A 23,205-nucleotide genomic window follows, 5' to 3' on the forward strand; every position below is an offset into this window, starting at 1 on the left:
CAATTTTGGCAGAATCATTCTTATGTGATTCTCCAAGATTATAATACTCTCTACACATTATTCAAATAGAAGAATGTCTTAGATATAGAATATTCTTAAAGAATGAAATAATTATTCTTAAAGAATGAAACAATTGGAGATAAGAATAAACACCCACTGATGAGGAAAGAAAGTTATTTTCACAGAATTAGCTTAATTAGCTTAAAGGGAATACAATATAGAATACATCTAAATTTCACAAAAATAAACCCATTTTAAAATACAAATTAATACTAGCAATAAGGAAAGAAAAGGCTAGAGTAGGGCCAAAATGTTCTCTAGAAACTATACCTTCAAGAATGCAAACCCCAGCTCTAATCGTTCTACCAGCACTTGATATATTTCATAATCAAAAAATGATTTCCTTTCTTTCAATGTTGATAGAAAATGAGAGGAATTTTAAATTTAAAGTATGATAGAATAACATAATTCTATGTTTTGATGTTGTTTACCTTTGGAGATGAGATGCACAACAATAAACATTCCATCACAAACCATGAATACAATCTAAGACCGCCATATTTCTCTTTGGCAATTCATCAAACACTTTAAGGGCGCTCCCTAAATCACCACATTTTCTATGAATCATGAATGAAAAAAAAATCCAATTCAGAACCATCAACATCAAATTCATATGAACAACAAGAAATTTCAACACCATTATAAAAATCCAAAACTAAAATTTGAAATTATAGAAATTGGTTAGTTGGAAGAACCAAGAAAAAAAAAACATGTTTTCTATGAACCTGTTTTCTATGGAATTGAATTGCAAATTTGGTAAATTAAAATCGGAGAACGTGGCTATTTTGTTATGGAATCGAGTTGATTAGAGATAGAAGCTAGCTTCGATTGGTGTACCGCCCGTGTTTCTAGGCTATGCATTAATATTGATGTAATAGTCTAGGTTAACATTTGTAACTCGTTTTGAAGTAATATAAATGTATTATTTTAGTATTATGTGTTTATTGCTTAATTGTGTCGCTTAAATGAATTAAGAATAAAAACATAAGCGTAATAATAAAATATTAGAGAAGCCCAATATCTATGAAGGAACTTGTAGTGGTCGTGACAAGGGTTCCGAATATATAAAGAATACTAAAATCCGGGTTATAACGAAGAAGTTATGACCTGTTGAAGTTTCGCGACAAAACCGGCACGACACTGCATGACATAAAAAGTGAAATTACGATAGAGCGATATTTAGCCTTAGTAATCTAAACGAAAGTCGTAGAATATGTTAAACCAAGAGTGTACATAAAAAAACGTCAAAATCTGACTTTGTATAAGGAAGTTATGATTTTTCGAAGTTTCGACTTAGTGGTATGTAGCCCAAAGTTCGAATATAAGATCGAGTGGTTTCTAGCCGAAACAATCTAAACGAGAATCGAAGATCTCGTTGATAGTAGTCCAACGGTAAAAAGACAGACGAAAACGGACGTCAGATGAAGGAGTTGTGAATTCCTAACGGAGTTTTCTTGTTCCGGCCTACTAAAAATAATATAATAAAAGTTATATCAAAATTAGCCGACGGAGTCTAAATGAGAGTTGTAGAGCATAATCTCACCTATGCATGCATATAAAGAACATCAAAAATGGAGCTTGTATGCGAAATATATGAATTTCTGAAGTTCAGGGCACGAACTTCCACCTGTGTCAGAGCTCACGACGTGAGCACAATGTTCACGATGTGAGCAGGTGATGGACGCCTTCCAGGGCAAGTGGCCATGACGAACGCAGTAACCTATCGATCTCATGACGTGAGTCTAAGTGGCTCACGACGTGAGCATGGCTTTTCAGCCTCCTATATATAGAAAGCGAGGCCAGCCATTTAGGGTTGCCAATTTCTTTCGTCTCACTCCTTATTCCCTCGTTTTGCGTGCAAGTTATACCCCCGAAGCCCCGGTATCATCCCGACACCCAAAGCAAGTCCCGAAGCACCGAAGATCTCGAGAAGAAAAGATTTTTGAGCCGAAGCTTTGCCCGCAAGAAGCCCGGTGTGTGAAGATATCACAGTTTCACCGAAGGATACTCTTTAAAAGTCATAGTGCTGTCCGAGCATCGTCTTATCAAGTGAGTGCATAGTCCCTTTCATATACACGATTTTAATACAAGTATTTATGAATGTATTAGATATATGATATGAGTAAGTGTGTAGTTGCTTTTTGATAATAAACATATATGAATTATACTCTATGAAATACGTGCTATGTGATTATATACTATTTGTTATGTGGTATGAGTATTGAATGAATATGTTATGCATGTTTTAAGCTGTATACAAACAAGTATATTTTATCTACAAATATGTTGGGTAGAACATGGGTAGATAGTGATGTGTCATGAAATAAAAATGATGAAAGGGCTCGATGTGATTGTGTTCTAGTCGTCCGACAGAATATGGATGACGACCACGGACTTTTCTAGACAGTTTAGTCGAACGTTGGCAGACTCATAACCTGTAGCCTATAGGTGTAGTGACCTTGGGTGTTCATTTGTTGTATTCTATCCCCTCATGGTTGCCTTAGGACATTCATTGCTGAGGAAACCCCTTTGCAGTAGTGTCTGTCCCGATGAAAATCCTAGATTAGGTCCCTTGTAATAGTTGTTGTCATACGGACGCAAAGTGAGGATAACGGGAATGGGTAATCCACTACTAGAAAAACAGCCTTTTACGACACTCATTGCGCGTCGTAAAAGGCTCAGACGACGCGCAAATGCACGTCAAGGAAGGCCCTATCATAAAGAGAGACGACGCGCTTTTGCGCGTCGTCTATAGACGACACGCAATGCGTATCAGGGAAGGCCCTGTCATAAAGGAAGATGACACGCATTCGCGCGTCATAACCTAACGTCGCGCGTGTTAATGACACGCAATGCGTATCATGGAAGCCCCTGTCAAGAAAGGCCATGTCATAAATGAAGATGACACACATTTTTGCGTATCGTAATTTTAAATGTTAAAAAAAATATTATTTATAGATTTACTAATTTTCAAATTAAATTTGCATTTAATATTAAATGCAAATTTAATTTGAAAATTAGTAAACCTATATATAATATTTTTTTAACAACATATTGAAATTATCATAAGAACGATAATTCATTTCAAAAAAATATCACATGTCAAACAAGTTACCTAAGCATTACATGTCAAACAACACTACATGTCAACACTAATAACACTTAAAAACATGTTTTTTCCTGCATTTGGAGCATCCACAATTCCTATATCAGCAACCAACTTTAGGTCCAATTCCAACCACCTGTAAAAGAACAACATTGTAAAAGAACAACATTAGAAGATCAACATTTGCTTGATTTGACGATTCAACATTAGTTTCCCTTGGACCAATTTTAGGTGTAGAGTGTGGTGTAGCAAGTTTTGAAGGGTACCTTTTTGATGAGAACGCCCTTGCATTGTCGTTCCCCCTAAAGATAAACATGAAGCACAAACTGAGTTTGCTCTTGTCAGAAGCTGCAATTTCTGCTGTCATGAGTTTGTATTAAGTTTTGAAGGGTACCCTGAGACATACAATCTCCTCCATCAGACCATCTCTTCTCCATGCTAAAAAAGAGATAATTCCAGTGAAATTCCTTCAACTATGCCCATGTAACTTATAATTCCAGTGCAATTCCTTCAACTATGGGTGTTTTAGTCTCGGGTGTCAGGTTCACTATTGGGGCATGTGTATCTGTGTTGGTTAATACCTGGGCAGATAGATCGGGCAGTTGTGATTCATCAGTTCCAAAAGTGGCAACTGGGCTGTGGCAAACTGGATACCACCTAAACACTATCACCTCATTCTTATCCTAATAAATATCAATCAGAAACTTATCAATAAGCCTAATTATTATCATTAAAAAGGAAGGGTAATTAAGTAAATAAACCTAGAACAAGTTGAAACTTATCAATAAGCCTAATTAGTGGCAGAACCTACAACACCATAACTGCCTTTTCCAACCACGTCTTGAACTTCATATCTTCCTGCCTCTCCATATTCGGTGAAGAACTCTCTTTTGAGCTGCATACAAGAAACAATTACTTGGTTTTTGTCAACAGTAACAGTCTTTAGTAAACAGTAACTTTAATTTTAAAATTAAATTTCACATTAGAAATAAAGAGATTTTACATCTTAAATGGGGTTGATTCAATATTCAAGATTCAAGGAATGGGGTTGATCTTACATTCTAAGGTGAAAAAGTTAATATTTTCAAAACATAATGTTTGTTTTCACATATGGGGTTGATTCAAGATTCAAGAAGTAGGGATTTTACATCTTACATCATCAATTATAAAGGCAAAAGGCACACAAGTAAACAAAGGGACATGAATCAAATTTATCTATGTGTTTGTAGGATTAGTCATAGCTAATGAACTACATTATCAAATTACACAGCAAACAAAGGGATCAAGTGTAGGATTCGATGCTATAATTTAAGAAGGATTCTCCAAAATGGTATTTTTTTTATCATGATTCAAAGAAAATGACAATATCAAATACACGTTAGAAAAATGGTCAAATGCAATTGTCTAAGGATTCATGAATTATGACACATATTAATCCCATGTATGTATCAGGATTGTTTTCATAATTAGGGTTGATTTGAGATTCCAGAAGTAGGGATTTTGCATCTTAAATGACATTATCACATCAAAAAGAAGAAACCAAATACCTAAGTTGTGTTTCGTTGTGATTGTGTCAGCAATATGGGGTGGAGCAAAACTTGCAGATGTTCTTGAACTGGTTGGCATGCCCAAGTTAACAAGTACCACACCTGCAGGTGGCAAACATGTAGAATTTGTAAGCATTGACAGGTTCAAGGTTTGTATCATATATTTACTTGTTCTGTTTACTTTCTTTTTTGAAGTGTTATTGTCTATAATAAGATTCAGTGTTTGCTTCCATAGAAGGAAAAAGGGGGTCCTTACAAGCTGTCAATTCCACTACTTTCCAGGGATTGGTGCTCGTTCTGTCAAGTGGCTGGATACCATCAACATAGATTCCTAATTCTGCCCGGTCTCTCTCTGCTCAGATTTATATTTACTTTTACTACTATAAAAACTTGTAAAATGTTTCTAAGAAGACAGTGTATGTGTGTATCAATCATTACTTTCCAGGGATTCTTTCAGCAGAGATACTATAAAATGTTTCCACCAATAGTAAATTGGGACAACATGGATTAGTCTACCAGGAGACCACAAATGGATTTCCCTGTTCAGGTACTACACTATATATATATATATATATATATATATATATATATATATATATATATATATATATATATACCTCTTCAAGAAATCTAAATCGATGATAGCATGCAAAACGAACATTTCCAACAGAGATTATTTTGAGAATGTGATGAATGTCAATGAAAAAAGTTGTTGCACTGCTTGCAACAGGAAAGAGATCAACAGAATCTGAGAGTTGAAAACAAATGATTAGTATAAGTGTAAAATCATAATTTAATTTACAGACTTACACTTTTCACTTGCATAAACATCTATAACTCCATCTTCCATCTTGAAATGAGAGTTTGTAATCAAGTCCCATACAAGAATATTTCCATTTTGATCATCAGATATCAGCTCAGTCTGCACACCCAAAAACAAACCAATAAACCAAATTATATATAGGTACATGGCCAAAAAAACAAATCTAATTTTCACAAGGAATAGAATCATGGACACCTGATTTGGATGCAAAACCATAGTGTTAAAAGATTCAAAACTAGTAGAATTCAGCCAAACCTCTTCACCATCGAAGGCCAATGCAACAACATGAGTCCTCATTATATTTTTTTCTTGACTGAATAGCACTCAAGGACAACTCTGTATGTCTATCCAGAATTCTAGTTGAAGCAAATGAAGTGTCCATGTCCTGTAACTCTCAAGCTGATCAAATGTTTCGTCAATATTTCCCCCAAAGACTAGCTTGAAGTGCAGCTTCGCTTTCTTTATTGTAGATTGAATGTGACTTTGATTTGAATGTAGGAATAAAGAAACACATCGAAATCAGTAATTGCAATCTATACAATTAAAATAAACGAATGTTCTGGTAAGAAAATTATATGAATAGGAGAGAGAGAGAGAGAGAGAGAGAGAGAGAGAAAGAAAGAAAGAAAGAAAGAGAGAACCTCGATATAAGGGAAGAGGCCATGGTAGCCACGAGATTTGAGAAAATTGTATGCGACATCCTTAGAACCATGAGTATCGGGAGCAGAAGAAGTTCCTCCAACGCAAAATTAGCTATGGCCACCGGAGGAGGATTCAAAATCGAAATTAGAGGCATGAATAAAGGAGAAAATTGTATGGTTTTTCTGGTTAGTGTTTTACAGAAGAGAAGAGAAGAGGATTCAAAATCGAAATTAGAGGCATGAATAAAGGAGAAATGAGAACCTGGATCTTGTCTTCGACATTATCGACGATGTCGACGTTGCTTTCAACATCGAGTGGGAGATATGGTGGTTCAAGTGGGTAGAAGTAAGTGAGCCTTGATCGATGTCCTCCCTTTCTCTCGAATGCCTTTTGTATCCCACAGATATTCCTTTATAACGGAGGTGAAGGGAACGCACAAAGAAACCCCTGTGAGAGAAAGCAATAGTCGATTTGAAGCAACCGACAAATGAAATTGAAAGGTAGAGGCGCTACACTCCTTTTTTTGTTCGTGTCACCACACATCAACATAGAGAAATCGAGAACCCTGCGGGTTTGATCTGTTCAGAAGACGGGATCAGAGATTTGGTGATATTGCGATTTTGTTGCGAGAGAAAAGAGGATTTGTGATGATATTAGGTTTTTTTTTGGTATTAGAGTGAGAGAGATAGAAAGAGAGAGAGAGAGAGAGAGAGAGAGAGAGAGAGAAAAGAAAGATGGAAATAAGATAAACGATAACAATGGCGGCCTTTCAAACTTTTGGGATTTTCGTTTCCCCCCAGCTGCAAAAAAAGAGAGCGCGTCTTTTATTCAAAAAATATAAAGCGACATTTCTAGACGACGCCCATTTTTAAATAAGTGCCCTCTGTGTTTTTAATTTTTTTTCTTGGACATTAATTTTAGGGCACGCACAAAAGCGTGACCTCTATCCTTTAAAAGTTTGAAGAGATGACATTATTTTTAGAGCGCACGCTTTTGCATATCATAAATCACCGCGTGTCATTGTTTGCGCGTCATTAAAGGTTGTTTTTCTAGTGGTGATTGGGTTATTGTTGGTTGGTGAAATTAAATATAATTATTTATTGTGAGTTGAGAACCCTATATGGTCACCAGGCTCTCAAGCCTAACCCACTCAGTTTCTTTGTATTACAGGTAGTGGCGCGAGAGCATAAGTTGGAAAACTTGTGAAGATGCTTTTGTTTATAGACCAGTAGTTGTATGTAACTGTGTAAGGTCTATGTTTTATTGTTTATGCTTTTGTGTTTGTATCGGAACATGACATCCCAAGTTTTGATAAATAATGAAAATACATGTCTTTAATAAATGCTTTGATAAACCTTATTTTATCATGTATTGTTTTGGGGACAAAATCCGCAAATCTTGTAAATCAATGGATTTAGTCTGAAATTATTTTAAAAGCATAAATGAAACCGCTCTTTTCTGGTCATGATTTTGGGGATGTCACAATTGGAGATGGAGCCGCCGAAAATAACATCTTCATCTTGTATGGTCAGTACCATGTGTACAAATCGGTAAATATTAAAGTCTTCTTAATCAATGGAATAGGGAAACATATTTGCAACAAGAGGTTTCGACTACCTCTTTTGATCAGACAGTGTTCATTCGTCAATAAGAAAATGGGAGGAGGCAGAAATAGAATATGTATTATATGAGAGGCTAGGGTTAAATAGTTGGTCAAAGAGATTTTTATGGTAATTTCCATGAATTAAGAGATTTTATTTTAATTATCATGCTTAAGTTACATAATTACCCTTATAACAATTTTTAATTATTTAATTATTCCTAAATTCCTATTGCCTCCTATATGCACACAATACTTGTTAGAAACATTTGAACCTATCTCTCTCTCTCTCACTCTCTCTCTCTCTCTCTCTCTATATATATATATATATATATATGTGTGTGTGTGTGTGTAAAATTTAAATCATTTAAATTTTATGTGTTTATTAATTCAAATTAAACATGTGAGGACGTAATATTAATAATTAATATAAACTAATATTCAAATTTATAATCACAATCATAAATAATATTTCAAATTAAAGTGTTATATCCAAGATTTGAAAATCATCACATTTGCATTTCTAGCAAAAAAAAAGTTAGGAAATTTGCCAAAAAAGTTAGGGTTGCAAAGGTATCTTAATCGTACAGAATGCGTCACGCCCAACGATCCTCCAGGGTTTTTTTGATCGATTTAGGTTTAAGGTTATGTTCATTCATTGCTTAGGGCACAAGTAATTAGAAACGACCATAGAAAAAAACAAAAGTCAAAATTTTGCACCTAAACCCTATCTCAAAAAAGAAACCTAACATGCAAACACGATTTTACATAAAAAAAATGGATCTAATAGTGCAAATAATTATCAATTAAGGATCTGATACCACTTAAAAGGTTTTAACATACTAAAACATGACATATGGCAGCAGAAATATATTATACTTTTCTAGTCAGATGTTTAATCTAAACCTACAAGGATCCTATGTTCATAGTATTATTGCAACGTACAAGAAATTTAAGATTACGTACTTCTTTGTTGAACAAATATCTTCTCGGTTGTGATCTTGTTCTTTCCACTTTTGATTGCATGCCAATTATCCAAAGGAGAATCCTTCTAATGGAATCGCACCTAAGAACTCTAATTGAGCAACAAGACAAACCCTAGGAGATGGGAGGAAAATTGCCACATACAAACCCTAATAGGGTTTAGTTACATCACCAACTAGGGAGATACAAAGAGAAAGGAGGCTGAATTTCAGAGCAAGGGAATAAGCAGTTAAAGTTTGATCCCTAACTCGCAATTTATAGTCCTTTTTCTTGCTTAATTCCAAATCAACTTCGTTTTTGTTAAATTTTCCCCTAGACTATTCCAATTAAATAAAGCCTTTTAAATAATTAGCATCTAGTCCTTGTAATTAATTAATTCCAAAATAGATTCTAATTAATTTATCATATTATAAAAAATTAATAAATTAGTTTCTCCTAAATTCATTTTGTCATTCAATTTCTCGATTGGGTCTTAAAGGTAACCAAAAAAGACTATGTTATTATTATAAATATTATCAACTGTTATGTAAGAACCTAAAATTTAGACTAAGTTGACTTTTAGTCAAATATTGGCCAAAAGGTCAATATTGTCAACTATGAGATAGAGATGAGATTATGAAGTTGTGACTTCATGAAAATGGTCAAAACAAGTTTAAGTTATTTAGAAGAGTTTATATGAGTAAGTTTAAGAGAAAGAATGCATGAGAAGATGCATTTTTGGTCAAAAGGGTAAAATGAGAATTTTATACTTTTTAGGCCAACTTTATTACTTAAAAGATTAAGACCCGTATTAAGTCACTGATATATGGCTTAACAGAGTTATAGAATTTGTTCCCAACTTTATGTGGAGTTAAAGAATTGATGGGTTTTGAGCACTATAACAATTTTATGGTACATATACAACCCTAATGTTTTGGATCTAAGCTTTCTCTAATTATACATGCAATATTGTTTTCCAAAGCATGAAGCCTAACTAGCATACAAAATTTGGTATATGAATCATAAAAACAGGTTAGAAGAATACCTCTTGTTGTAGCTGGTTGTATTTGGCCTTTAAGAACTTAGCACCTCATGTGTGATGCCTCAAATGGTTCACAAAATACCGTCAACAATTGGAGAACTTGAGAGAAAGCTTGGAGGCACTCAAAATCGGCTATAGTTTCTCTAAGAAGACTAGTGTGTCCGATTTTAGGCCAAGCGGTTACATATATATATTGTAGAATTCCAAGGGTTATGTGTAAACCCTAATTCTTGCACTTAGGCTTGTAATGGACTAACCTTTATGGATCATTACATAAGCTTAGCCCATCACTAATCAATCATTGATTATTAGCCCAACCTATATGTATCATTGATTTACACAATCAACCCCTGTATATTTAATTAGTCTCTTTTGATCACTAAATTAATTCCAAATTAACTCTTGATCAATACTAATTAAATAATATGATTCCTCAATTAATATATTATACTTATAATATATCAATAAATCATAAATAACCTCTTTCTCAAATATCCATCCTATCAGATTGTTCTGGTGAATGCAACCCAAAATGGACCATGCTACTCTCGGGTTAAGTACATACCAATAATAGTTATGGGCTTAGACACCTAATCCAACAGTCTCCCACTTGGATAAGTCTAATAACTATAACTGCAAGTACGACTTAAAAACTGACTAGCAATTGTAGCTCTTAAAAGTCGTTGTCGAACTCTAACGTGTCATTTTAGATGTGGGATCATATAATACTCTGTTCTTCAAGATATCATGCCGACAAATATATGGAACATAATCATACTTATTGTCCAGCGGTTTATTTCCAAATTTCCAATTTGTTTGACATAGAACTTAATTGAACACATCAATTGAGTCCTGACCGGGCCCAACACATAAGTCAAAACAAAATCATCGAGGGGCCCAAGATATCGCTTTTATTCCTCCGAGGATAAAAGGAACATATAAACTTTGACTATATGCTTGTACTAACTACTCGTTAAATCATACACAATAGCACGTTTTATAACATCAAGTTACTGATGCGTTTTTGCACTATCAATGTACAACCAACTCACAGTCAACAACTCATACATCTTGGTTTGAAGACAATATGATATTATCATCTCACAATCACTCGTGATAAATTCCATGAAGTGATTCATGTAAGCGTGGGTTTAATCCAATACTCAGTCCTTATGAGCACTCATGAATGTTGTAGCAAACGTTTGCCATGTCTAAACACTCTAGACAATCTACAAGCCAAATTCATGACAGTCTTGCCTCAATACGTACTTCCAAAGTATGATCGACTGTGGATAATTTGAATAATCATATTATTCTGGAAGTTAAAACATGCAAAATGAAACAATAGTAAACAATTGACACAAAATAGTAACCTTACTCATAAATAAAACTCCTTTTATTTAATCATCAAATGTCAATTACATTTCATCTATTACAAGTTTCTGAACAACTATCTAATCATTAAAACTAATATTGTCCTTCAGCACAATGCTCATCGCATGCTGCAAGTGCTTAACCCTACTCAGTCCCTTCGCAAGGGGATCTGATGGGTTCTCCTGTGACGACACACTCTTTGCTACGAGGAGTCATTATTCTATTCGATGTCTTATAACGTGATATTTTTTGTTGATGTTTCTAGATCTGCCATGATCCCTCGGTTCCTTGGCTAAGGCGACCACACTCTTGTTGTCATAGAAAATCTCTATAGGCTCCTTTATAGCTGGTACAACTCCAAGGTATCCGATGAAGCTCTTCAGCCGTATCGCCTCCTTCGACGCTCCGCTTGCTGCTATGTACTCTGATTTACATGTTGAATCAGCTACAGTCTCCTGTTTGGAATTTTTCCAAGTTATTGCTCCTCCATTCAGGGTAAATACCCAGCCCGACTGACAGCGGAAATTATCTCTGTCGGTCTGAAAGCTGGTCACTATACCCTGTCACTCTCAAGTTATCACTCCCGGCGAGGGTAAGGACCTAATCCTTAGTCCTCTGCATGTATTTAAGAATGTTCTTTACCACAGTCGAGTGAGCTTTACTAAGACTCCCTTGATATCTGCTAACCATGCTCAAAGCAAAGGCCACATCAGGGCAAGTACAAGTCATAGCATACATGATCGAGCCAACTACAAAAGCATATGGTACTCGACTCATCTCTGCTATCTTGGCCTCTATACTCGAACTTTGAGTCTTACCCAGCTTGATATTGCTTTGGATTGGTAAGTCACCTTTCTTGGAATTCTCCATGTTAGAATGCTTCAACACCTTGTCTAAGTAGGCACTTTGACTAAGTCCTATTATCCTTATCCCTAGAATATAGGCAGCTTCTCCAAGGTCCTTCATAGCGAAACACTTCCCAAGCCAGGACTTAACCTCCTGCAAGGTTGGGATGTCATTTCCTATGAGATGTATGTCATCCACATACAACACCAGAAAGCTAACTATACTCCCACTAGTTTTGACATATACACATGACTCATCCTCGCTTCTCAAAAATCCAAACTCTTTGACTTTCTCAACGAAAAAAAGATTCCATCTACGAGATGCTTGTTTTAATCCATAAATTGATTTCTAAACCTTACATAATCTATTAGGTTACTTTGCACTGACAAAACCCTCTGGCTGACTCATGTAAACATCTTCAACCAACTTCCCATTAAGGAAAGCGGTTTTGACGTCCATTTGCCATATTTCATAATAATGAAATGCAGCTATGGCAAGCATAACCCTTATAGATTTAATCTTCGCTACTGGTGAGAAGGCCTCATCATAGTCAAATCCATGAGTTTGAGTAAATCCCTTCGCAACGAATCGCGCCTTATATGTGTGTACTTTTCCATCCATGTCGGTCTTCTTCTTGAAGATCCATTTGCACCCAACTGTCTTACGACCTGGTACATTGTCAACCAAGTTCCAAACTTGATTGTCATACATGGACTGAATCTCGTTGTCCATAGCCTCTTTCCATTTTGCAGACTCAAGGCCTTCCATGGCTTCCTTGTAGTTGTTAGGTTCATCCAAATTTACCAGTGTGCTATCACTGATAAATGTATCACCCTCAGATGTTATATGGTAACCATATAACACAGGTGGAACACTAACTCTATTGGAACGCCTCAAAGGTAAGGACTCGTCAATTGGTTCAACAAGAGTTTCCTCCTCAGGTTGAGTGCTAGTGTTTGAGGTTGCTTCATCACTTAACTCTTGAAGCTCTTCAAGGTCAATTTGCCTCCCACTGTCCTCTTGGCATATGATTTCTCTCTCTCGGAAATCCCCTCTCCTCGCAACGAAGATAACATTATCACTCGGTCTGTAGAAGAGATATCCAAAAGACTTTTGTGGGTAACCGATGAAAATACAACACTCACTATGAGGTTCGAGCTTGTTGTGAGTCTCACACCTCATGAAAGCCTCGCAACCCCAAATTGATGTGTGCTAACGAGGGAACCTTCCTTGTCCACATCTTGTGAGGTGTTTTGGCAACCTTCGTAGTAGGGACTAGATTAAGGATATGGGCGGCAGTATTTAAGGCATACCCCTAGAATGAGATAGGTAATAAAGCTTGGTTCATCATGGAACGGACCATGTCCAACAAGGTTCGATTGCGCCTCTCAGCCACACCATTAAGTTGTGGTGTCCTGGGTGGCGTCAATTGTGAAACAATTCCGCATTCCTAAAGATAGTCGTGTAACTCGATACAAAGATACTCACCACCCCGATCGGATCGGAGCATCTTTATTTTCTTGCCCAATTGATTCTCCACTTCTTGTTTAAACTCTTTGAACTTTTTAAAGGTTTCTGAATTATGCTTGATTAAGTAGATATAACCATATCTACTGTAATCGTCAACAAAAGTCACATAGAAGCGGTTAACATCCCTTGTGGGGGATTTGAAGGGTCCACACACATCGGTGTGTATGAGATCCAGCAAACCCTCACCTCTTTCACAAGTACCAGTGAAGGGTGACTTGGTCATCTTTTCAATCAAACAAGATTCACAAGTGTCATCCGACTTTAAGTCAAATGACTCCAACACACCAGCCTTTTGGAGTTGGCCTATGCGCTTCTTGTTGACATATCTAAGACAACAATGCCACAATCATGCCTTGTCCAAATTATTGGACGAATCAATATGCAATACATTATTTCCTAAGTTGTCTACAACCATCACAGTTTAATATACACCATTACAAGGCAATGCTTTAAATAAAATACACCATTATAAAAAAGCATTAATAGAACCAATTTTATTATCAAATGAAAATCTAAAACCTTTTTTGTACAAACCATGAAAGGAAATAATGTTTCCTGCCATATCGGACGAGTAGCAAAAATTATTCAAATCTAATTTTAACCAATTACTAAGCAATAAAGAATAAACTCCAATCTTGGTGACAGGCAACATTTTCCTATTTCCCATGATCAAGTTCATCTTCCCGTGCTCCACATCCCTACTTCCTTTTAGTCCCTTCATATCAGAACAAATATGAAAACCACAACCTGTGTCAAGGACCCAAGAATTAGCATGTGATGAGTTATTAGACAGAATAGTGTAAATACCTACATGGGTGAGCTTTATCTTCCCATCCTTAACATCCTGCAAGTATTTGGGGCAACTTCGCTTCTAGTACTCTTTATCATGACAGTAGAAGCACTCTGCTTCTTTTGGATTTGTAGAGAGATTAGCAGAACCAACTTTGGTTCCACTAGAAGATGATCCATCATGAAACTTTCCCTTGAGGCTCTTAGAAGGAACCTTCCTCTTCTTCCCTTTCCCATGTCCAATTGCGAGGACTGGGGCAGCAACAGTAGGAGTAGGAGTAGATACAATAGATTTCCTTTTAGACGACTTTCAGCAATTCTCAAAAGGCCTTGAAGCTTGCTAAGAGTGACCTCCTCCTTGTTCATATGATAAGTCATACGAAACTGATCATAACAAGGAGGTAAAGAGTGTAGGATAATATCAATGGCCAACTCTTCATCGAAGGTAACATTCAACTTCAGCAAGCGGTGCACAAAGCTTTGGATTTTCTGCATGTGGGATGTGATAGACTCACCATCCTTCATTTTGTTGTTATCATGGAGGCGATGATTTCATACTTTCCTGACGAGCACTTTGATGGTATCTTTCCATCAAGTCTTGGTGCATCTCAAAAGGGTAGTAGTCCTTATAGGAATTTTGAAGTTTAGCTGTCATAGTGGAAAGCATAATGTAATAAGTATTTATATAAATAAATACTACCAATCGGTTTAACAATCTACAAACAATATTTAAACTACATTCTCTCTTTATAAAACATGGAATGTTTAACAAAATAAGTTGGACAAAACATGCTCAACAATATTTCTGATATGCTTCATGTAAGACCAGGTACTTAAAAATCCAATAAGAGTATCTATGTTAAAATACTTATGATAAAAGTAAATATTAATATATTTTTGTGAAGCGGAATATTTAGTGTTTGTATAAATAGACACTAACATTCGATTTAATAATCTACAAACAATATTTATACTATATACAAACTCATCATAGTTTGTATTAGTATATTTGTATCCGGGATGTTGTTATAATTCCCAATTGTTTGAGTTTGAAGACTTTTGGTTGTAATGCTTAATAATGTAAAGCTACCAAAATTCTATCAGGACAACGGTCGTATGTGTCCCAATACGAGTTTAAACAATACGTCGACTGTAAGTGACCATATACATGTTTAGATAGTACTCCGACTGTAAGTGACCATAACAATTGTTTAGACACTACTCCGACTGTAATTGACCATATATATGTTTAGACAGTACTCCGACTATAAGTGACCAACAAAGTTTATATAGCACCCCGACTGTGAGTGACATTGACATAGTTCAAATCATCTTTTGTTATAAGGTTGTCAACATGATTATATTAGTAATGTTTGTTATAATGTACACTTTTGTAACTCTTAAAGTATGTGTGAATTAAACAATGTCATAATTTGTGTATTTCTCATTTACCACAAAACTTTATATTTATATTTGAAAAACCAAACAGCAATATTTATCAAAAGGGCAATTATGTCCATGTTTTTAGAAAATCATAGAAAAATCATCGTAAGTCGAAATCTGGATCCGTAAACTCTCAAAGTTTATAAAATGAGTCTACTTTGTTCATAATTTTTACCCTGACCGTAAGTGGTTCCTAACCATAGTGAAAATGTTCATTTTTACAGACTGGTCTGAAAATGTTCTGAAATGATAGGCAGTTTTGTAAAAATCATTATAAATTGTAGAAAAATTGTATGAACGTGTGAAAGTAGTCCTCGGAAAGGTATAAACTTGAACTAAGTGCATATTGTACAGTTTTGAAATCCATTAAGTTTAAGAAGGGAAAAACAGTCCGTGAACAGACCACAACTTTTCTGTGAAAAGCTGAAATTTAAGCTTAGGTATGTTTAGTGACATAACTTGCATTTTTAGTTTGCAAAGCCTTTAAATCTTTCCTATATTTTTTTAGTGTGTATTCTCCCCCAAAAATTGTAAAACATAAAAGAGGGGCCATAGAAAACTCACATTTGTCGCGTAGAGTTATTCGGTTTGAGAATGGTTTGGCGGTTTCCGGTTCCACTCACGTTTGCGATTTAAGTATTCTTTTGGATGTCTTAACACATAAAGACATATATTTACATGTATGTTAGACTTTTATCATGTCTTAAATCATTTAAAATCAGTAGACTTGATGATATGTATAATTCTTAGATTACTTTTAGCAGTATAGTATTGTACTTTCAGTTTAGATAGGTAGTGATTGAGAGTGGTTACTTATTGAAGAGACGTGGAATAAGAAGGTGGGAACTAAGGTGAGTTACCAGGAACATACATCCCCCACCTACTAAATTTTTATAAATCTTACTTGATTCTCATTGCATGGTACTTTATGTACCTATTGATTGTTATATGTTGTAATTGTGCATTCATGCAAACTATTTTCTTGAAATGGTTTGACTGCTCTTCCTTCATCCTTCATCTACACTATGAGGCCGACTGAAATATGTTTGGCTGTTTAATAGCCATGAAACTCAACAACTTGGAAACTTTGAAAAATCGTTTCGTCATCATGTGTGTGCATATTCATACCAGGATGGGTTTGACTTGAGATCCCGAGTACCCTAATGGACATTGATTATTGTTGTTGTTATTAGATTTCTAGATAATCTTCACATGAACAAGTAGAGGTTCGTTACTCCTCATGTAGCCTAGGTTAGATAGCCCCTAGTGCCTTGTTTGTGGATATAAGGGCAAATTTGACATTTTGTCTGTTGCATGTTCTTCACATTCGGCCATCAAGTTTATGAGTTGGACTTTAAGATTAACATGGGGTTGGTAATGGATGCATGCATAACATTGCATTTAACATGAAATTCTTATACATCTTTTGGCATTATTTAAACGAAAGAAAAATATTTTTTGCATCTTTCAAAATATAAATTATAAGTTTTGGGAGGATCAATTCGAGTATTAGGATTGCTATTCCTTACTCAAAATGAGTTGAACTTGTGATAGCTCACTACACATTTTATTGTCGAACTTATTTTGGATGTACGTTCAAATTGAGAGATTTATGCTTAGGAGTTAGCATGGATTTTAGAAGACATTCGTTTGTGAGGAACTTGGACCTTTGTTATGATACCTAATGAACAACCTTACTTCTTTAAACTTTTGGAACCGTTAAACTTTACCAAATTAAACTTGAAGGTTTTGAATGTTAACAATTAAAAACCTCATTGAAAATAATTTTACAAATAGGCCCTAACGAAGGGTGTTACAAAATATTAATTAAAAAGTCAAAATGATCTTGCCTTGGCTATGTTTGGATATAAAATAATAACAAGTTAATTTTCTAGGATTCATACAAAAATATCGAGACTTATTAGTTTAATTTGAAATTAATTGGGGAATAAACTACAAACTTAAAAATCTAAGGACCAATATTACCAATATGTCAAAGTTATGAACTTACGCCCGAGTTCCCTCTCTTATTCCTCATTCAAATCTAAGGACCAATAATCAAATTCAATTTCTTAGTATGGATTTGTGCTTTGGGCATAGTGTGAAAAACCATAAACATGTTGAACAATTTTTAAACGTAGAGGCCTAAAAAAATGCAATGATTTCAAGAAATGCAAACAATGTAGAGGCCCATACAGATACGATTAAAATTGAAGGCTCAATTTAGTGACACGTCAAAAATTCAAAACTCAAACTCATTACCCTCAAAATAATTCAATTATTTTAGACCAAAACCATAACCAAAACACTTGAATTCCATTCCATTCCATTCCTACTCTGATTCCGATTCCGCACTCTGAAGCCATTCCACAAACGGCTTCGCATTCCTCCAAATAACGGAATCCTTATTCCCACCTTTCAACCCCTCCTCATACCACTTCACCACATACTCCTCCTCCACCACATCCGCATCATAAAGCGCCTTTAAAACAAGCGCCACCTCCTTCACCGCCACCGGATTCTTCACCTTCCCACAATACTCCTCCACCGCCCCAAGCAACATCATCTGCCCCTCCTCCCCATCCGCCACCACCGCCGCCAGATACTTCCGCCTCTTCACCACCACCTTTGCAAACCCCTTCTCCACCCCGTCAAACAACCCTTCATACACCGCGTTCACGTTCTCCTTTCTCGTCCCAGTCAGCGCTGACATCATCACATCCGGCCCCACTCCCTTCTCCAAATCCTCCTTCACTTTCTCAACTAAAATCTGATGTGGCGTTTTCACCTCCTCCGGCTCATCCAACAGCATCACCATGTCGGCTGTCACCGCGCTCAGCTGTTCTTGTACACGCTGGCGTGCGGCTTCCGCTGACGTGTCGGTCTGCCATTGGATGTTGTCATCGTCGACATCCGCCACGTCAGCAGGTGGTGAAGATGTGGGTTTTACTTCTTTTCCCTTTTTTTTACTCTTGACCTTTTTATTCTCCTCATCGGCTGCTTCCCCTTCTTTTAACCTCTCCTTTTCAGCCCTCCTAAGGGCTTTTTTGTCTTTTGACTTTTTTTGCTCAGGTGGGTTTTTGAGGATAAATGATGTTAACTTATCTCTCATGTCCACGTCAGATATGAACCCACAAGCAGCACATTTGAGTTGAACCATTTGAGTTTTAGTGATCAAAACTTCAGTTTCAGGATTCCCACATCCGTAACACTGAACGTATTTTTTAATAAAAATTTCAAGAAGACCCGCAAGTTTTGCAGTGTCGTGGGACCCGTTGACTAAGGACACACCAGTCTTTTCATCAAATTTTGATTGGGCACCGAGTTCACACCCGAAATACTTAGTAGTATAAGAAGGTGGTCTAGCTAAAGCTTTAGCAACATCAACCATGTTGACTATATTTGTTTTAATTCCATTTCCACGCCCTTCGATTTTCGTGATCATTTTGGGCATTTTGTATCTGTAAAAGGCGTCATCACTGTTGCCAGCACCAATGTTCTGTAATGCCATTTTTGGGGGGTTGATAGTGGAGATATTAGAGGAGGGTAGAAATGGAATGTTTCAGAGATATGGTGGAGAGAAAAGGTTGTGGCCAAGAGTGACCAGTGAATGATGTGGTGTGTTGGAAATGGAATGGTGATTGATGCATATAAAGAGAGGTCTTTTTTCTTGATGTAGGAGAATATTCACCTAACAACCCAATCCACCCTAAGTAGAGAATAGCCTGCTCGGACATAAAAAACACTTTTGACTTTTAGCGAGCTCCAACTTGCAATGTGTAGAAGCAAAATGGCTGTGTAACCTTCAAAAAAGATATGGTGTTGTTAGTATCTAAATAACCACATGATGAACAATACAAAACCTCATCTACTCATATATGATTTGAGTGTATCTACTAGCGTCTAGTTCAATCAAGTATATGAATTCACAGTAGTGAAACATCATCTACATCGAATTTATCAACTAATAAATGCTGGTTACAGTAATTATTAAAGCAGAGAAACTCCGAGACAACATGATGAATGCAAACTCAATTAGATCTAACCTAACCTAAAACTTCAAAAAGGATGATTTCTACCATATCGTATAGACTACACCAAATCGTAAGTGAATAGATTTTTACTAAACTAATCAAGTAACGTGATTTACAAACAGTCGTGTCAGATTCAGCTTATATCTCCAAAAACAGCGATCACATTCAGATGATGAAATTCAAAATTATCGAGATTTACGAACATATAATCAGAGATCCATAATTAATCGACACAATCATAAGTGTAAAACTACCAATAGAAACCGATACAGATTGACAACATACAGATAACAGAATCAAAATTTGATGATGATAACGCAATAAAAGTTGTGTATAGACTTACCGATTCAACACTGTGGAGGTTGAGAAGAGAAAGAGGAGAGACGCTGTTTAGGGTTTTGAGTTGTGGATGGGAGAAGAGCGATTGAGGCCTGAGGGGAGAGGCTGCCTATGCAATACATTTATATAGGGTTGGTATCGTGTGGAGATATTCAGGCTTTAATGCCATTTGATCTCAACCGTTCATTTGTCAACTGATTTGATCGACGGTATACAATAGACGTTTATAGTGAACTGAAAGCGTAACCCTATTTCCGTTTCCTCATCTTAAAAAGATAAATGTTAGAAAGATGTTAATTTATTTGTTTTTGTATAAATATCTTTAAGATAAGTTTTATGATTAAATATTTAAGTTGCTAGAAATTTATACCTTTATATGGTTAATTTAACTTCTGGCAACTTGTACTTAATGTTTTAAAAATCCGGTTTTTAGTTGAATCAAAACTAGGTGTAAAACTCGTATATTACATGAGTTCATTTTAAAGAAAAAAAATATGAAATTCTAAACATTTGAAAAGTTTAAATTTATAAGAAAAAAAATAAAAAAAAATATTGAATTATTAAAATTAATTTTTTTTTAAATTAAAAAAATAATTTAGATAAATAAATAAGGGATAAGGGCTCAATTAATAACAAATATTACTATAATTAAATATAAAATACATTAATTATAAGGAATATTACCTTAATTAAATGTGACATGCATTAATAATCTACATAATAAATAAATTTTAAATTTAATTATGATATTATTTTTCATAATTAATACTTCTTATATATGCCCTTAAGGCACATATTAGAAAATCCTAATAAACAAATGAAAATAATAAAACTTTAATTTAGAAATTTTGAAATTAGAAGAAACTCAATTAATGAAATTGATATGTATTTATTATTATATTTATCGTACTTATTATATTTAAATATTATGTGTAAATTAATAAAATGAAAAAAAAAATCCACAAAATGATATGTAGAAAAAAATTAATTGAAAATAATCACAAAATGACATGTGATCAAATCAATGAAAGTGTGGCATGTGACAAAATTTTTTTATTTATTAGGGAGAATGGTGATCAATGTTATATCCATCTAGTTCGACCAATCGGTCAACCTAATTATATATCACGACTTCAAACATTAAAAATAGACATAAAATTATAGATCATTCCAAATGCATTAAAATAAACACAAAAATAAAAGTTTCCCGTCAAATGCATAAAAAAAATAAAAAAAATTAGATATATATTCTTATCCAATTAAATGATAACATGTGTCATATTAGTATATTAAAATGTCATTAAATTTTATTAATGAACATTAAACGTTAAACATGTCACCGTTTAATTGAACATGAGAATTTGTAGGAATAAAAAATAAAAGGATATTTAATTTCACAAAAAATTATCATACTAAAACAAAATATAGTTTGAGATTAATACAAATCCATCAAAAAGCCTCATAATATTTACTAGTTTTAATAACAAACTATACCATTTCAGATATTGTGAAAAAAAACTTAAAAAAATGCATGAGACTTTTTTGTTATTTTGAGGGTCTACAAAGTTGATATCAACATAGAAATCAAGTGAAACTTTATCAAATTATTTCATATTAAAAGATTCTTATATTCATTTTTTGGAATTGCAAAGAATAAATATGAAACTTGTTATCCAAAAAAAGATATACGTAATGATAAGCGAATATATTTGACTATTTTTTTAATCTCTTATATGTTTTATGTTTTCTTTTTACATATACATTTTTAACAAGTGTAAATAAAATTCTCATCACTATAAAGTATATTTATAACATCATCACATAAAAATGTTCATCTCAATGTCATATAATCAACATTTTCCACAACCTAGGCTATATGTTATAATGGTAATGCCTAGGACGTGATGGTGATGTGACACCCTTGACACTGTGTGTACACCAACCTCAATGATGCAGTTTTGGTGTGGTGGTGGATGTTATAGAGGGGAGTGGCCTTGGCAACACCATCTCACACAATTTTTTTCTTTTCACTCCCGTGCTCCTATGGTCTTCCTTTTTTCAAAAACCTTCACAACACATATTCGATTGTGTACAGGTGCAGAGTCTCAGTTTATTACAACTCTACTCTAATACTTCTGACATACAAACTTTCAGCTTCTTGATAAAAAAAATGATGTCGAACACTTGAATTGATTATTATAACCCTCTTATAAATCAAAGTTTAAAATACCATTTATACTCTTCATAAAATTTTAAAATATCATATTTACCCAAATTAAAAAAACTATATTTATTCGCAATTGTGTTGTAGGATGTTTTTCATCATGCAAGTTGGATACCGCCGAAGTTTCATCGCATATTGTCATTCTTGCAACGGTGTTCCACCGACAATATGAAAACAAAGACATGTGTGGCTCATGCTATACCGATATTAGTTTCCCAAATGAGGAAATCAATAAAAGTATGTTTGGTATTTAATCGGAATTAATAAAAATAACTTGATTTTGATAAATAAAAAACATGAGTATTTTGAATGAATTCATGCGTCTCATTGTATAACAACTTTTTGAGTAAATTACTAAACTCGTCCCTATGGTTTGGTCAAAATTGCACGTTAGGTCCCTAATTTTTTTTTGCACTCGGATCGTCCCTATGGTTTGATTTTGTTGTGTTTTTCGTCCCTATGGTTCAGTCAAAATTACACGTTTGGTCCCTAACTTTATGTATGTAAGGGACGAAAAACACAATAAAATCAAACAACAGGGACAATCCGAGTTCAAAAAAAAGCTAGGGACCAAACGTGCAATTTTGACCAAACCATAAGGACGATTTCAGTAATTTACTCCAACTTTTTATATTGTTGGAACTTTGAACTCATAAAAAGCATTACGAACCCAAGCTACTATGGATCTCTCATTATCTCTTAGTAAATAATCATCTTATGGAATTTGATTTATCAAACATTATCAAGCTAATGAACACTTCAAATCACAATAAGGAGTTTGCAAGAAATGGTTAATGAAACTAAAACTAAAATCTATGAGCTCATAAATAAGTGTCAACTCGT

The 23,205-nt window shown here is 34.7% G+C and overlaps 1 protein-coding gene across 1 annotated transcript; it reads right to left on the reverse strand.

The window, feature by feature from the left end:
- Positions 1 to 17,937: 17,937 nt before the first annotated feature.
- On the reverse strand, positions 17,938 to 20,276 carry LOC145093114 (putative eukaryotic translation initiation factor 5-2). Its single transcript, XM_079031162.1, has 2 exons — positions 20,143 to 20,276; positions 17,938 to 19,568 (listed from the first exon to the last, which is right to left on the reverse strand). The coding sequence occupies exon 2, from the start codon at positions 19,274 to 19,276 to the stop codon at positions 18,098 to 18,100; it is 1,179 nt and encodes a 392-aa protein (XP_078887288.1). The 5' UTR covers positions 19,277 to 19,568; positions 20,143 to 20,276; the 3' UTR covers positions 17,938 to 18,097.
- Between the last annotated feature and the right edge of the window lie 2,929 nt (positions 20,277 to 23,205).

The sequence above is a fragment of the Lactuca serriola genome, chromosome 3 (genome assembly GCF_051521515.1).
Source record: "Lactuca serriola cultivar US96UC23 chromosome 3, Lser_US96UC23_V15, whole genome shotgun sequence".
In the NCBI taxonomy this organism is placed as follows: Eukaryota; Viridiplantae; Streptophyta; class Magnoliopsida; order Asterales; family Asteraceae; genus Lactuca; species Lactuca serriola.